This window comes from Lepidochelys kempii, chromosome 2 (genome assembly GCF_965140265.1).
Source record: "Lepidochelys kempii isolate rLepKem1 chromosome 2, rLepKem1.hap2, whole genome shotgun sequence".
In the NCBI taxonomy this organism is placed as follows: domain Eukaryota; kingdom Metazoa; phylum Chordata; order Testudines; family Cheloniidae; genus Lepidochelys; species Lepidochelys kempii.
The window spans coordinates 208,795,746-208,811,197 of record NC_133257.1 but is presented as its reverse complement, the minus strand read 5'-3'; the positions used below and the strand labels follow the sequence as shown (position 1 = coordinate 208,811,197).

The 15,452-nt window shown below is 40.7% G+C and overlaps 1 protein-coding gene across 8 annotated transcripts in view; it reads right to left on the bottom strand.

The window, feature by feature from the left end:
* Positions 1–15,452, bottom strand: part of OSBPL3 (oxysterol binding protein like 3) — a 138,278-nt gene that overhangs the window by 82,669 nt on the left and 40,157 nt on the right. For 4 of the 8 annotated variants that reach the window (XM_073333694.1, XM_073333703.1, XM_073333698.1 and 1 more), the window contains exon 2: positions 5,085–5,331. The exons of 1 other annotated variant lie outside the window; for it this stretch is intronic. In XM_073333694.1, coding sequence (XP_073189795.1) covers positions 5,085–5,177 — 93 coding nt within the window. In that variant the 5' untranslated portion in view covers positions 5,178–5,331. Of the gene's footprint in view, positions 1–5,084; positions 5,332–15,452 lie in introns of those variants that run through there. 3 more of the 8 variants (XM_073333696.1, XM_073333697.1, XM_073333701.1) reach the window with 2 other exon arrangements.

Sequence of the window (15,452 nt, the reverse complement as noted above, 5' to 3'; positions counted from 1 at the left end):
GTGAAGGTCAGTCCCATTTCCTGGGAAGGGATTAAATTGTCAGTGTTTTCAGGGTCATGCTGCAAATGTATTCAGGCTGCCAGAAACAGGGCACTAGGATTAGCGATGGAAGGAAGACTGTCCTAAAATGAAAGTTCCGCAACCCCACTCGAACCAATCTCTCAAGCCATAACGATTTCTGGTCTGCATCACGGGGATCTTTACATAAGTGTCACCAGTGCCATATGCTGCTTTGTGAGAAGGAGCAGTCACATCACATCAGACTAAAATACTCTGATCCCAGGAGGTGCCCTTATTCCATCAGTCGCACAATACCGCAGTCCCAAATAAATTTCCCTTTCTCTGGGGCCCGAGTGCACTTGTGGTAGCACTCCCTGCTTGCTTGAGTTTGAGAAACTGGTAACGCGTACCCCACTGCTCCACAAAACGTCTGCCAAGATCCCTTTCTCCCCTGTGCTTTGTAACAGTTTCTTTTCACTTAATCTGATTAAAGGACTGTCCTGTCCTATGAGATCAGCTGCAGAGACCCTGAGGCAAAGGGGAAAGAGGTGGCCGGCCAACACTGTCTCGATATAGCAGAAAATAAAGAGGACAGTTCTGACTGAAGCGGATCAGGAAGGGGCATATGGGTGTGCGTGCAGGGAGGAGGGGGAATAAATTCCTCACTGGAATGGAAGAAGGGGAGAATACTAGATGATTAGAAACAATATTCTTCACCTTCCCACAGAGGATCTGAAATTGTAAGCTGTAGTTTTGGGGCTCCTTCTCATAAAAATAGTGGAGTGTACTCTATTTGTCCCTCTGGAGCACTGCTGGACCTTTTCTCTCAGCTAGTGTGGTTTTAGTTCCTATAGTTTCATAAAACTACCCTGGTTAAAAAAAAAAAAGTTGTTTTAGAAAAACAAGCAATGTAAATGCTGTAATTTAAGCAAATTAAATTCTGCAGTGATGGAGAAGAAACCTAAATACCTAGTAAAAATAACCAGTCTCTTTCATTTAAGGATTGGTGTTGTCTCTACGGATGGGGAAGGAGGGAAATGCCTGTCTGATGTCTGGACAGTGGCAGGGATGGGAACGCAGCAATTATTCACCAGTTAGAAGGGTTTGGGGAGAAGAGGGCAATTAATTAACAATGCGATGTGTATTCTGTCAAATCCAATTGACAGTACCAAATAGAAACTCCCCATATAATCCAGCCTCACAAATTTCTGCTCCCCCACAAGTTACCAGAAAAACCCACCACATAACTTTCAGCGTGGCTATCATCAGCATCAGTATCAGGTTAAAGGGTGAATGAGCAGATTTTGTGAAGACTCATAACTCCTTTTCTTTTCTGGGCTCCCTCCCTCTCTTTGGGAGAATCAACTTCAGAACCCATTTAAATTGAGCTACATAGAGATTACTCTCTCCTCACTAGCACTGAAACAGTTAGAGAACAGAATACATTTCTATTTAAACATGAACAGCAAGTCATCTAGCAGCATGCCTCCTCCTTCTTAGTTGATCTACAATGTGTAGAATACTGCACTATTTGGTCCAAAGTGTGTGTCTTTTTCATATGCAACAGAAAGAAAAGAAGTATTTTCTATAACATTGCATTATTTTTTGAATTTCATGAACACTTGACAGTCATACTTAACATATTAACTTTTAAAAGTTACATGTGATCAAGCCATCTTTCTTAGTCAAATTTTATATTTCTTGTATTTCCCACCTACTGGTTATTAGCAGGTAAATATCCAAACGGGAAAGACCGTGTTTGTGTAGAATCAAAACAATATTTAAAATATTCCACAAAACAGATCTTGATTTGTACAGTCTAGTGTAGAATCAGTCATTTATGGCACACCAACATCATTGTGGAGTTAAACAATGAGCACCAGTAACGTAGTAGTCAAGACAAGCTCACTTCCGGGAACTCTGACAACTGATGATGAAAGTCCACCAATTCAATTCAAAGTACTACATTTCTGACAGGAATAGACTGTACTGAGAGAAGGCCTCCTGATCTCCTGCTTGTATTGGGCAGTTGGGTAGAGCTTGTACTCTAAGTGTCAAGCCTACTAAGTTATTATATTTGCCCCCCCAAAAAGGGGAGAAAAATATCTGGCAATAAGTAATTACAAATCCACATTTAAAAAAAAATCCTTCAGAAAAGATTTCACTGCCACCCACACTTGATAACATATGCTCTTCAGCAATACATTTCTAAGAAATAAGCATTCTGCATTTCAACTGTATAATGCAGTATTGGCCCCAGCTTTCAGCATTCCTCCTCCATATCTCAGCCTGATAGCATGCTTTAATGGTCACATGTTCTACCAATTACCAATGTTCTCCTCTACCAAAGAAACCTGCTGAATTCTGTTTCTGACTCGGACATTAACTTTCTCCGAGGTCTTGGGCAAGTCACTCAACTTTCATGCTCCAGCTTCCCATATGTGAAATCGGGATAATATCCATTTAGAGTGTTGTGATGATTGACTACATTTATCAGACTCTTTAGAAGAGGAAAGGTCTAAGTATTAATTAAATCAGGAAGATGGTATATCACTAGGTCTCATACTCTTATGAGGAGGAGATATGAATTGTGGTGCCTCCTGGATACAACTGGCATCCAGCTTTATACCTCCATCTCACCTGACCTGGTTGGTGCGGTTGAGCAATTTAGCCAGTGCCTAACAGACAACATGGCTTGGTTGAAGGCTAGATGGCTAAGACAACCCAGACAAAGGTTTGTAGGGTGAAGGTATGCTCCATGTGCTAGACTTGTAATCTTTTCACACTCAGGGCTAGATTATAGCTTGGATTATATGCCCATATAAGAAACACTCCCTTCCCTAAATCCCTGTGTGAAGACTACCCAGACCGTGAGTAAGAATACACAGCACCAACTCCCTCGCAACCCCCCCATCCTCATAGAGAAGGTAGGCATGGAGTGGGTGGATAGTGAGTTCTACCCCAATGCTCTGGCCAGCAAAGCTGAGCCATGCCAGTGGGTATTTATTTTGAAGTCTTATTGTGCATGTTCTTACAGAAATTGTGCCTGCAAATGTACGAATGCTTTTACTATGCAATATACTTTTAGTGGGATTTAGCCATGCTCATGTAAATCTTATTAAGTTATAACTGAAATCCTGTGTGCTAATAATGCTTGCTTGACATTATCTCTAAGAACAAACTTCATTTATATCTTGTAATTTTTTAAAGTTAACCTTATAATGAAAAAAAAAAGAATGCTTGAAAGAAAAAAGTATCTTAAAAGCAAATGACAGATTTCAGAGTAGCAGCCATGTTAGTCTGTATTCGCAAAAAGAAAAGGAGGACTTGTGGTACCTTATAGACTAACAAATTTATTCGAGCATAAACTTTCGTGAGCTACAGCTCACTTCATCGGATGCATTCAGTGGAAAATACAGTGGGGAGATTTATATACATAGAGAACATGAAACAATGGATGTTACCATACACACTGTAATGAGAGTGATCACTTAAGGTGAGCTATTACCAGCAGGAGAGCGGGGGGATGGGGGGTGGGTGGGAACCTTTTGTAGTGATAATCAAGGTGGGCCACTTCCAGCAGTTGACAAGAACATCTGAGGAACAGTGGGGGGTGGGTAGGGGGGATAAACATGGGGAAATAGTTTTACTTTGTGTAATGACCCATCCACTCCCAGTCTCTATTCAAGGCTAAGTTAATTGTATCCAATTTGCAAATTAATTCCAATTCAGCAGTCTCTCGTTGGAGTCTGTTTTTGAAGTTTTTTTTGTTGAAGTATTGCCACATTTAGGTCCCCCCAACCCCCTGCCCCATGAAAGTAAGTGAGGGTCAGGGAGAGCAAGCGACAGAGGGAGGGAGGATGAAGTGCATGGGGTGGGACCTCGGAGAAGAGGCACAGGTGTTTGGGTTTGTGTATTAGACAGTTGGCCACCCTAGTGCCACTGCAGCAATCTGCACTCATGGGCAGATTTTCAGTATCAATATTGGCAACGTAGGCAGATAAAGAATGTTCCTAACTGAAATACACACACACACACACAAGCCACTGAAGGCTTGAGTAGGCAGCTATCACTGGGGTGACCTTTTCTACAGGAGATTTAGGGGTTCTAAGCACCAAACCACAGAAGCCAAGCATTCAGCAGCAGACTATAGGTTGGGATGGGCAAACTACGGCCTGGGGGCTGCATCTGGCCCTTCAGATGTTTTATTCCAGCCCTCAAGCTCCTGCTGGGGAGCAGGGTCTGGGTCTTGCTTTGTGTGGCTCCTGGAAGCAGCATGTCCCCCGTCTGGCTCCTATGCAGAGGGGCAACCAGGGGGCTCCACCCCCCGCAGCTCCCATTGGCCAGCAAATGGGGCCAATGGGAGCTGCAGGGGCGGCATCTGCGGAAGGGGCAGTGTGCAGAGCTTCCTGGCCATGCCTCCACGTAGGAGCTGGAGGGACAACATGCTGCTGCTTCCGGGAGCTGCTTGAGGTAAGTGCCACATGGAGCCTGCACCCTGACCCCCTCCTGTGCCCCAATCCCTTGCCCCAGCCCTGATCCCCCTCCCACCCTCCAAACCCCTCGGTCCCACCCTCCTGCACCCCAGAGCCCACACCCCCAGCCGGAGTTCCCTCCCACACCCTGAACTCCTCATTTCTGGCCCCACCCTAGAGCCTGCACCCCCAGTAGGAACCCTCTCTCGCATCCCAACCCCCAATTTCACAAGCATTCATGGCCCACCATACAATTTCCATACCCAGATGTGGCCCTCGGGCCAAAAAGTTTGCCCACCCCTGCTATAGGCACACTGCATCTAGAGAGCAAGAGCATGGCATTAACTGAATTCCCGGTTGCCCTTTCCAATGTTATAGGTATCTGCTACTCAGTAATATCTGTTTATTTCACTGGACTGAAGACAAGATGCTGCCACTGGCAAAAAAAAGAAAAATGGAAAAAGAAAGGAAAAAAGATCAAACAACTGCACAACAGACCCATAAACACATAATTTTGTTCATCAAGGTTACTAGAACGGACCATTTCTCCTAATACTTTGAATTCCCCCCCCCCCCCAAACAAATAGGAGTGAGTGAAGTTTACTTTACCTGTCGACTTCCCTGTTTGGAGGAGCAGCTGCTGGTACTTCTTGAAGGTGACAACACTTTCTGGGACATACCCAAGCTTTTTTCTTCACTCATGATCCCAGAGACAGTTTGTTTTGTGTCTATTCAGTTAGAACACCATCTGAAGGGAATTAAGCAAGTGTATTGGAAGACATGGGAGAGACATGGGCAAGAGTCATTGTTTACCCATATGCATTCCAATGGCATCCTTGGAGCCCCAAGGAAATTCCTAAGAGAAACAAACCAAAAACACATGAGCAGCAGATATAGTCCACGTTATTTGGAAACATGAGAATTCATAAGAAAGTCTTTGGTTATGTAGTTGGACTGCACTACTATTTGTTATTAGAAATTAACTGAACAACTGCTTTAGGATAATTTTAAAACAAGTAGTTAGAGCCCACTGTCTTGTTGTTTCTCTCTGACATTTGAAAGTTATGATACCATCTGACTGCTTGTAAAGAACACAGTTCAAATGCAGCATCAAGCGTCTCTTTAAAGATTAAATTATCCCAAACCATGAGCAAGTTCATATTGCATTATTTATTTATATATAAATGTAGTGGAGTGACTGCCCCATTCCTATCCTAGATGGGGCTTCAGCAGGCCAGGGAGGCGGTGCAGGTGGGCGGCCAATCAGAGAAGGCCTGCTAGGGAGCCAATTAGAGGCTGAGTTAGAGACAGCCAATCAGAGCCAGACTTAGCCATATATAAAGGCTGCTCAGGAAGGGAGTGGGTAGTCTCTCTTTGGTGGTTAAGGGAGGAGGACTGGCTCCTAGGCTGAAAGGTAGCATCTTGGACAGAGCAGTGCTGGGGAGCTCTGACCAAGGAAAACCTGAGGCTGCCGGCCTAGGCCAGGCAGGGGCATAGGATCGAAGGGAAAGTGGCCCAGGGACAATAGCAGGGCAAGGGGAAAGAAGGAGGGCAGAGAGGCTGCTGCTATGGGTCCCGACCCAAGGACCCTCAATAGCGCGGGGCCTGGGTCCCCCTCTTCCCCTTGTGCTACACCTGGCTGAAGAGGAGCGTGGCTTGATCCAGGCTGTGGCTGGTCCCTGCGATAAGGGGCTAGACTTCCAGGCTGCAGCCGGCCACTACAACAGGTACAGATTGTGGAGTGCTAGTAACACCAAATTCCTGGGAGGAGGTGGGACCGGAGCAGTGGGCATGGGCGGAGGGCAGTGTCCTGAAGAGGACCCTGCTGAGCAGGGAGCAACAAGTGTCCCCGAAGCAACAGAGCGGATGAAGGGCAAGGCACCATGTGAAAAAGGTGCTCAATGACTGGACAGAGCTAATTCCCGGAGCAACCAGTGGGAGGCGCCAGCGGTGGTGAGTCCTAACCCATCACAAGAAATATAAAAAAATACCTGAACAAGGCTATTACATAAAAACAAGAAATTCAGAAAGTTAGAAAAGAACAGAACCTTTGTGAATGGTGTGGAGAAACTAAATATCCCACAAAAAGGGAAAAACCAGAACACAATTAACTTCCCAGGTTCCTTGAGAATTTTGATACAGTGCACATTTGCAGCTCCAGAAGTTGCTTTCATTTTTAGTGAAGAATTGTGCAAACTTAGCTACTTACAGGTGGGCATGACTAACTGTACCTGGAGTTAGAAATTGGTAACTATATCACTTCTGTGACTGAATGGCAGGAAGATTAATTAATAACTTGTCTAATAACAGTGGTGGTTGCAGTGTGCGTAAAAAAAAAAAAAAAAAACTTGATGGAAACCCCAAATGACGGACTTGCAGTGTTGGCAATGGTTGCCATGGCAATGGTTTTTCACCCAACAAAGGAGACAGTCATATTTTTCAAAACCTGGGGAAAAAAAGTATTGTGCAAGTTGTGTATCACTTCATACTTGACTGCTCATGGACAAAGCAGCCTAAGAATTTCCATGATAGGAGGAAGGGCTTAGAAAAGTAAGGAAGTTTCTACACAGTGGAGGAAGATTTATTGCTGATGTAAGTGCATGTGACTCCATTGCCTTAAATAAATCACTGCCTTAAATAAATAGTTGTGCCAGCTTACACTCCAGTAGTACATTAGTCTCAGTGTGCACTGAGCAGGGTTTTTTTATTTTGTTTAATTTGGTTTTGTTTGAAATACATTCAGAGGCCAGATGAATTAGAGCAACCCTACTAAATGGAGAGGCCTAAGGCACACATTTTTAAAGAATCCAAGCTTCCTTTTTGAAAAAGCTAGTTTAAAATAAGGTCCAAACGTAACCTAATACAGTGCTGTCTTCCCCAGATCTTCTGTGCTGCTATAAACCAGAATTTAGATATCAGAAGATCTTTTTGAAAATCAAAAACTTATTTTCCTCTAAGGAAACTTAATGGAAGACTTACTATAAAGTTTCTACCAAAATACCCCTTTTTCATCTAACCCACAGTATTTTTCTTACCTAATTCACCTTATATTTAAATGAGATACTTAGCCCTACCATTCTTTAAAGTCAAATTAAAACAAAGTCCTCACAAGACTGGATGGCTCAGGCATCTGATAATAGTCCGGGGGGAGGGGAAGGTTGGTTGTTTTTCATCTCCAATATAACATTTATCCAACAAAATAACTTGAGAATTTTGTTTGCCAGCTAAATGTATTATTTTAAAATAATACCACACAGAAGACTGCTGACTCAATGTGCAAAGGTTAGTGCACTAGGAGTGCTGCAATGACTTCCATTGGTTATTTTTTTTTATTTTCCCCTGCCTTCCCTGTTCCTCCATTCATAAAGTGGATTTCAGTGACAGAAAACTTGCATCTTACTCTGTCTCCACATTTAAATGCTCACTATAGCACTTTTTACCCTAATTGCAGCTGGCTCAGAGTTAATTAGGGTAAAAAGTGCTATAGTGAGCATTTAAATGTGGAGACAGAGTAAGATGCAAGTTTTCTGTCACTGAAATCCACTTTATGAATGGAGGAACAGGGAAGGCAGGGGAAAATAAAAAAAAATAACCAATGGAAGTCATTGCAGCACTCCTAGTGCACTAACCTTTGCACATTAAGTCAGCAGTCTTCTGTGTGGTATTATTTTAAAATAATACATTTAGCTGGCAAACAAAATTCTCAAATTATTTTGTTGGATAAATGTTATTGGAGATGAAAAACAACCAACAAACCAGATTTTTGCCCTGAAAGTTAGTGTTAATCTAATTAAAGTGCTTTCATATCTACCTAGTCTATGTGCTGGAAAATAAGTCAATTAGTTTAAACATCTTTTCCACCATATAAAAATTTAAATTGTAAAGTGTCACAGAAAACTATGAAAACATCAGCTTTAATCTGACAGCCTAACATAGTTCCCCAAAGGTAAGAGTCATCTATATAGAAAAGAATTGAATACAAACTGAGAAATATTGGTAGTGTCTTTTTGGAAGAAGATACCTGTATTTCCAAGGGATTACAAGATTCAGTCTTGAAGGAGAAAAGACAAATCGTAGTATGTATATACTGTTAAGTTTCTAGGTTGCCTTTTGAAGAAAATGCTTGTAGAAGCATTTCTGATGGTTAAAGTACCAGTTTATTAAACTCCACTGGAAACAAAAAAAACCCATAATTAAAAAAATAAACAGGCTGTATTCATCAAAACAGGTTTCAGCTAGAGCCTGACTGGAGCTTACTTAGATTGTAACCTCTGAGACAGAGACTTCTTTAGTTAGGTGTTTGTACAGTATCTAGAGCAAGGAGGTTCTGGTCCATGACTGGGGCTCCTGAGAGCTACTGCAATATAAATTTATTCCCCTTACCTAAACCCTTCCTTGAGTCCTGGGTCAGGCTTTCATAGTACCTAGGCACCACTATTTTAATGAAGAAAGTTAAGTAGGTTATTTACAAACTAGCTTCAAAAAGCATAAACCATTTAAAGACCATTTGGTAGCTGATGGATAATGCTTGTAGTTAATCACCCATGAGAAAAGACAGTACCTATTCTAATCCAAAAGGAAACAGGAGAATTAGAATTTAAGGAACATTGCACTAGAATAAGTCTGAGGCATATTTTTCTTTGATATTTTCCTTAATGTCAAGCTTCTCGGGGAGCTAGACAAGCATTTCTGCTGTTTCCTTAACCCTTGGGTTGATTCAGTCTTTCATATTAGCAAGATGTTACATATATTCGGAAGTCAGTCAATGTGCACTCCCTAAAAATATTTAAATTACCTCCTTCCTGCCCACCCCAGAAATTGAGTATTCGATGTATGGTGTGACAAGGATAATTGTGAATGTACTATACAGGCATTAATTTTTATCCAAGGAGCTATCCAACAGATGTGTGAAATATTGCATATATAGTTTGCACTAATCTGTAAATAAAGAAAAAAAGCTGTCGAGACAAAATTGCAAGTTGTAATGACTGTATCATACATCTAATCAACTCACTCATACTAGCCATATGATCCAATTGATAACGTGTTTTCATTTTCAACTACATTTAAGTAATATGACCAAAGTTACCTCCAGCCAGTCTTAGGCCTTAAGAGTTTAAAATATCCTTTTTAAGACTCTTGGCTAGTGGTAGGCAGTACATTGCACTATAATGTGTTCTGGTGGCCTTCCACAAGAGAAGCCTCCAGACCATCACTTGACAGCTGATACACAAGATACATACAGCATTCAAGGCTGTTACATAAATAGGGAACCCAGACAGAATTATTCTGAAGCACTCCCTTGCAACCAATTAATGCAGAGGTACCAAAGACAGCTGCAGCAGAAAGTGCATTTCTTACCCTCAGCTAGAGGCAGTGCCTTACTAGCAGCAAGAAACAGAAGATAAGGGAGCATACAGGAGAACAATGTGTAGTTTTCAGTGAGGAAAGCACATCTGAAAACGATGTAACTCTTTAGGGCATACACCCACCTCATCTACAGTAAGAACGCTCTGAAGCAATCACTTATGATACTTAATTATTAGAACCCAGAGATGGGTTACAAATGTAAAATGTTTACCACTAAGCTTCCAGATTTCAGAAGTGGCTGGCTGCTTTTTTTTGGGGGGTGGGGTGGGGAGTCATCACCTACTGTTTAAAAAGGAGTAGGCCTTGGGAAATAATGGAAGTAGTGTATCTAATGAACAGAACTAAGTTTTAAAGCAGCAATCTCTCCCTCATCCCAGATTTCTAAAAATGAGTTCTCGCCCTGTTTCTACAGGGTTATTTCAATACCCACAGCCTGATGAAAACATACCTAAACTTTGATGTTCAGTGGCATGCCTTCCCGTGGCCACGTAACATGGCAGATGCCAGCAAAATAAATCAGCATCTTAAGCTGGTAGTGTCTGTGAACTGAGACAAAGTCACTTCTGCTGCTAGAACTCTGGAAGCATCAATGTCTCTTTATCAATGGACAATGGAATAGACTGCCTAGGGAGGTTATGGAAGCTCCTTTACTGGAGGCTTACAAAAGCTGGATAGCCATTTGTCTTGGATGGTTTAGACACAACAGATCCTGCATCTTGGCAGCATTAGACTAGATGATCCTTGTGGTCCCTTCTAACCCTATGATTTTATCATTTCATATCAGAACCCACTGGAGAGCCTTAAAAAAAGGGGGTGGGGAATTCTCTGAAATTCCAAGACTACATCCTGACGTGCAATGAGAAAAGGGGGAAAAAAAGCAACAGGGTGTGATTATGACACAGATAGTTCCGGGTTTATTAAAGGTAAGCCAAGAGCAGAGATGCTTCAGCCACTTTAGGGAAGTGCACATACTTACAAAAGGGTGCTGGACCCTACAGTAACTTGCCTAATGAACCCCTCTCAAGCAGTAATATTGGGTATCACTCAGGAGCATTGGTTACTTTTTCCAGCTTGTCTTCTGGAGGCAATAATTTGGAAATAGTGAAGGAACACGAAGGTTTGAGAGGACTGGGCTATCTATCCTAGGAATTAAATACTGTCAAGCAGAATGTATTTTCTTCCAATTCCTACTGGAACTCTGCTACATACCTGTCTAGTGGACATCACAGGAAATTTTTGAAAATGGAGGTTCAATTAAAATAAATTAGGAAAAAAACTGCACTTTTTGCAGATTTTTAATTTTTCCATTCTTTGAGAAGTTCTATCACCACCTAGGGTTTTAAAGCTCACCACCAATGAGCATGGTAACTAGACACAGGTCTTCCTTTGATCTACAGAAGATAATTTAATCCTCCACAACTCAATATGCCATGGCTTCATTCTCTCTTTGCTCTGCTCACAGAGTGAGGGAGTTACTGGAGGATCTCACCACTTCAATCAACTGCACTCGTATGTGAAAAGTTCCACAGCTATTCCCTTAATGCCAGGAAAGTTTAAAAAAAACAAAACACAACCCTCTAAGAACTCTAGTTCATATACAATAACGAGATAAACATGACAAAAAATGGTCTGAAAGAGCTCTTGAACTTGTATCTGAAAATTCTCTCCCCCCTCCCCCATAAATTAGTGGGCCATGGGAAAATTGCAATAATACTGTGTTTACAAAAACATTTGCCCCGGAGAAATGAGCCAGCGTGCAAACAAAAAACAAACACTCTTTGCAAAGGCCCCAATCACACAAAGCACATGCTTAAATTTAAGCATGAGAGTAGTCCCATTAAACTCAATGCAACTGTACTCCAAGGGACTTCTCATATGCTTAACGTTAAGCATATGCTTAGGCTTTTGTGGGATTGAGGTCTCATGTTTTTGGTATAGTTATGCATGGAGGGAAGTTGCCCAGAAGCATACTTCAGAATAAATATAGGATTCTCCATTCAACAGCACTCAGACAACAACAAATGGCGACAGGAAAACATTTTCCCCTCCTCCTATCTAATTATGGTCCTTCCTTCCAGCCACCACACGCACACACACTATCAATTTTCCCACTCATCAGTTTTATTTTAGTGTGCTTACATCCCTCAAATTCTGTTTCATAAACTGAAATAACATAATTATACCCATTACATAGCTTTTGACTGATTCTTTGTCATTGTAACCATGAAGAACCCTCTTGCTGGATTGTAGGATTACTAGATTCTGTACTATTAAATTAATGTGCTATGAATATAGTAATTTATTAGATAAAGGAACTAAGTGCCCTGGTCACCATCTCATCTTTATTTTGTAAGAACACTGGAAAATCTGCAAAACAAAACAGCCACAAAATATAGAACTGCATATATACATGTTCAATTTACAAATATTGCCTGATGGAGCAAATATGATCTTAAGCATAGAGTTGGACATTAAAGGGAAGGGAAAGGTCACAATGGCTGTTTTTATGCAGTAGAACACAGAACCTGTTCCAGCTAGATTATAAACACGTTCCTGCACACCAAATTGCCTAATGACAAGCAGGATGTAAAACAAAGGGAAAATGGTTTCACGGTCTCAAAAAATCTTCTAAACAGCTGTTGCGACCTCACGTAGGATTGAAACTCACTTTTCTAAAATAGGCAAGGAGATGGATGGCAATTCCATTTTATTGATCCAACAGATCTTTCACTCTTTTCTTCATGGTTTGTGACAAGATTACCCACTGATACAGTTACAGTAATGTACAAGTCTGTGAAGTCTTGGTTATAAAGTTTCTAGTTTAAGCAAAGGTTATATTAAGTGATACTGTACTGTTTTTAAAAAAAAAACTGTTCAAAAGTATGTAAGTGACTTGGGAGCCTAAAGTTACTTTTGAAAATGAGAATTAGCTGCCTTTGAAAATTTTACTCAATTTTGTCTGTTAGTGAAGGACCTGCCTTTCCTGAATTTGGGAAAATGTTAGTGTAATTTAAAGAGATTCACTTAAAAGAAAAAGGACCCTTCGCTTCCACTGCCCTTTCCAGGATGCCTTGGAGTCCCACTAAGGGGATGCACTATTTGAAAAGATGGGCATTATTAGAATTTAAATTTAAGTCTGATACTCCTTTTTATATTGAAGGTAGTAAATTCCATGATTTTGAGAAGCTAAATTTTTTTTACCTAGGTCAATTTAATATCTATGATGTCTGTAAATTGTAAATAGGAAATTGGCCAACAAGGAAGGATTTGAGTTAATAATGAATTTAGCACTATTGCAGACAGACCAGAATATGAAAGATGTACGTGAGCCTTAATGGACTTGCCTTATTCCCAAAGAGTCAATCCTTCCAACTACAGTATAGCACTCAAATGCAAACCATGGTGCCACTCCAGGAAGAGGAGCCAGTGGTACAAATCCTTATTCCTATGGAAACTTTTATGGGTTTCCATGAGGGCCTACGGTCTGCACTGGTGGCTCGCTTTGCAGAATCAAGATCTGTATAGGTTATTGCAGGCTACTGGATAACTGCCTTTTCTTTAAGTAATTGAAGAAGCTGCAGATGCATTCCTCATTTCCTGGTATTTCTAGAAGTTAAGATTGAAGTGGCTCTAAAATGAGTTACCAGCACTGTGTTTAAAACAGAATTCACAATGCACCTCAACTGAGTCGGGCATGTCAGTACTATAATTTAACAATCTGTCTTATTACTGCTAGGGAGAGCTCTATCACTTCAGTTCTAGCTCCAGTCACCGCTGAATGGAAATACTGAGAAGACTAGCAACAGAGTTGTCATGGACACTTTATAATTCATTCACCGTTTACTATTTTTCTCGCTGCTTAGCATTTCCATGGCGGTTTTAAAATTATGGTTCTATTATAACTCAGTTATCTGGGGTTTATTTTTAGATTATACAGAAGAGCAAATGCAACCTTCCTCCATAATTTGTTCAATTCCTGTTTTAAACTTGCTTCTGAACACCGCCAAAAAAATGGAAGTCCCACCATTTTCTTTTTCTTCCTCCCTCCCTTCTATTTTTCCAAGTGTGTGTGGGGGGAAATAAGCAAGATGGCTTTCTAGATAATCAATATGGTTGCCACAAAGATAGTTACACCTATGGTTTTAGACTTTTCCGAAGCTTTAATCCTGACCAATTTAAAGATTTTCCTTTATTTGTACTAATCCATCTGACTAATTAAAATGTGCTTTGGCAAAAAGACCTATTGAGTAGAAGCAAAGAGCTAAAAGCACAAAAATAATTCCACACATGACAAGACTAGGGTGTAAAGTTGAGGAAACATCAACATTGAAAGTAAATTTCTAAGCCGGTGCTGATTGTGTCCATTCTAGGAAGAACTTTTTTTTTTTTATTAGAGACAATGTTCTGAAACATTCATGTTCGGTGATTGTTTTCTATGCTTGGTCTTTAGCTGAAGAGATATTTATGTAATTAAAAACAAAAAACCCAAAACCAAAGAGAGAGAGAGAGACAGAGCGCGTGCATGCAATTTTTGTTTTGTTAAATCTCTCTGGCATTATATATATATATATGGAAGTGTGTGTAGAAGGAAAGGGGGGGAAATGTTTAAACACAGACCCAAGTTTTTCAGACAAACATGAAGTTTGAAACCTGTTGCATACACAGTTTCCACGGAAGGTTATTGCCTTTGCTTGATTTAAGGGGGGGGGGGGAATAAGGTTCCTCTCCAGCAAACACTTAAGTTTATGCATAACTCGAGCACTGACTTTGTCAGGAATAGATATTATACACATGCAATGCAGACAATTTAACAGTGCCGTTGGAACCTTAGCTTTGCATTTCTTGAGATTGTTATTTTAAACAATATGATATTAACATTAAAATATAATGTATATTCAATTCAAAAAATCCTTAATTGTGAAAAGGAAAAATGAAACTTCATTTGCAGCAAAACAAAGATACGGAAGAGTAAAGGTAAAGAGAAAATTACTTTGAATAGTAACATAAGTAAACAGAACTCAAAACACCAGTGTTAAAGCCACTCGGCTCCCTAAGCTCTCCTTTAAGAAACTTAAGTGTCTTTGAAAAGACAAGTTCAGTTTCTGCTTAACAACATCTTATTGTACTGTGTTGGGAAGATATCACAAAATATGTCAAAATGGCTGAGCTTTTATTTTTATCATCCCAAAATGACAAGCATTGCTGCAGGAAGCTTGTTTAAATATAAATGTTGAGAGATGAGCAATAGCTGAAAAGATTACATTAGAAGACGTTACATGAATCAGCATTTGTAGTTTCAGTAGATCTTCCCACCTCCGCTCAAACTGAAGAAAGCAAGTCATATGCTTGTCGCTGCAGCAAAGGAAAGAGTGGGGAGTCCCACTGAATTCAGATTTCCGATTACCAACTCCCTCACTACTACTTGCCACCACCCACTAAGATCAGCAAAACTGGAAGGAGTTTGAGCAGATTTCACTTCCTTCATTTGCAAGATAAGGGTTGCTCTGAAAAGAAGCTTTATTGTTGTGAATGAGGGAAAAGAATCCCTGGTTCATCTCTCTAGGCTTTCCTTAAAGATGAGGAAAAAGGTTCACTTTGACAGATTTC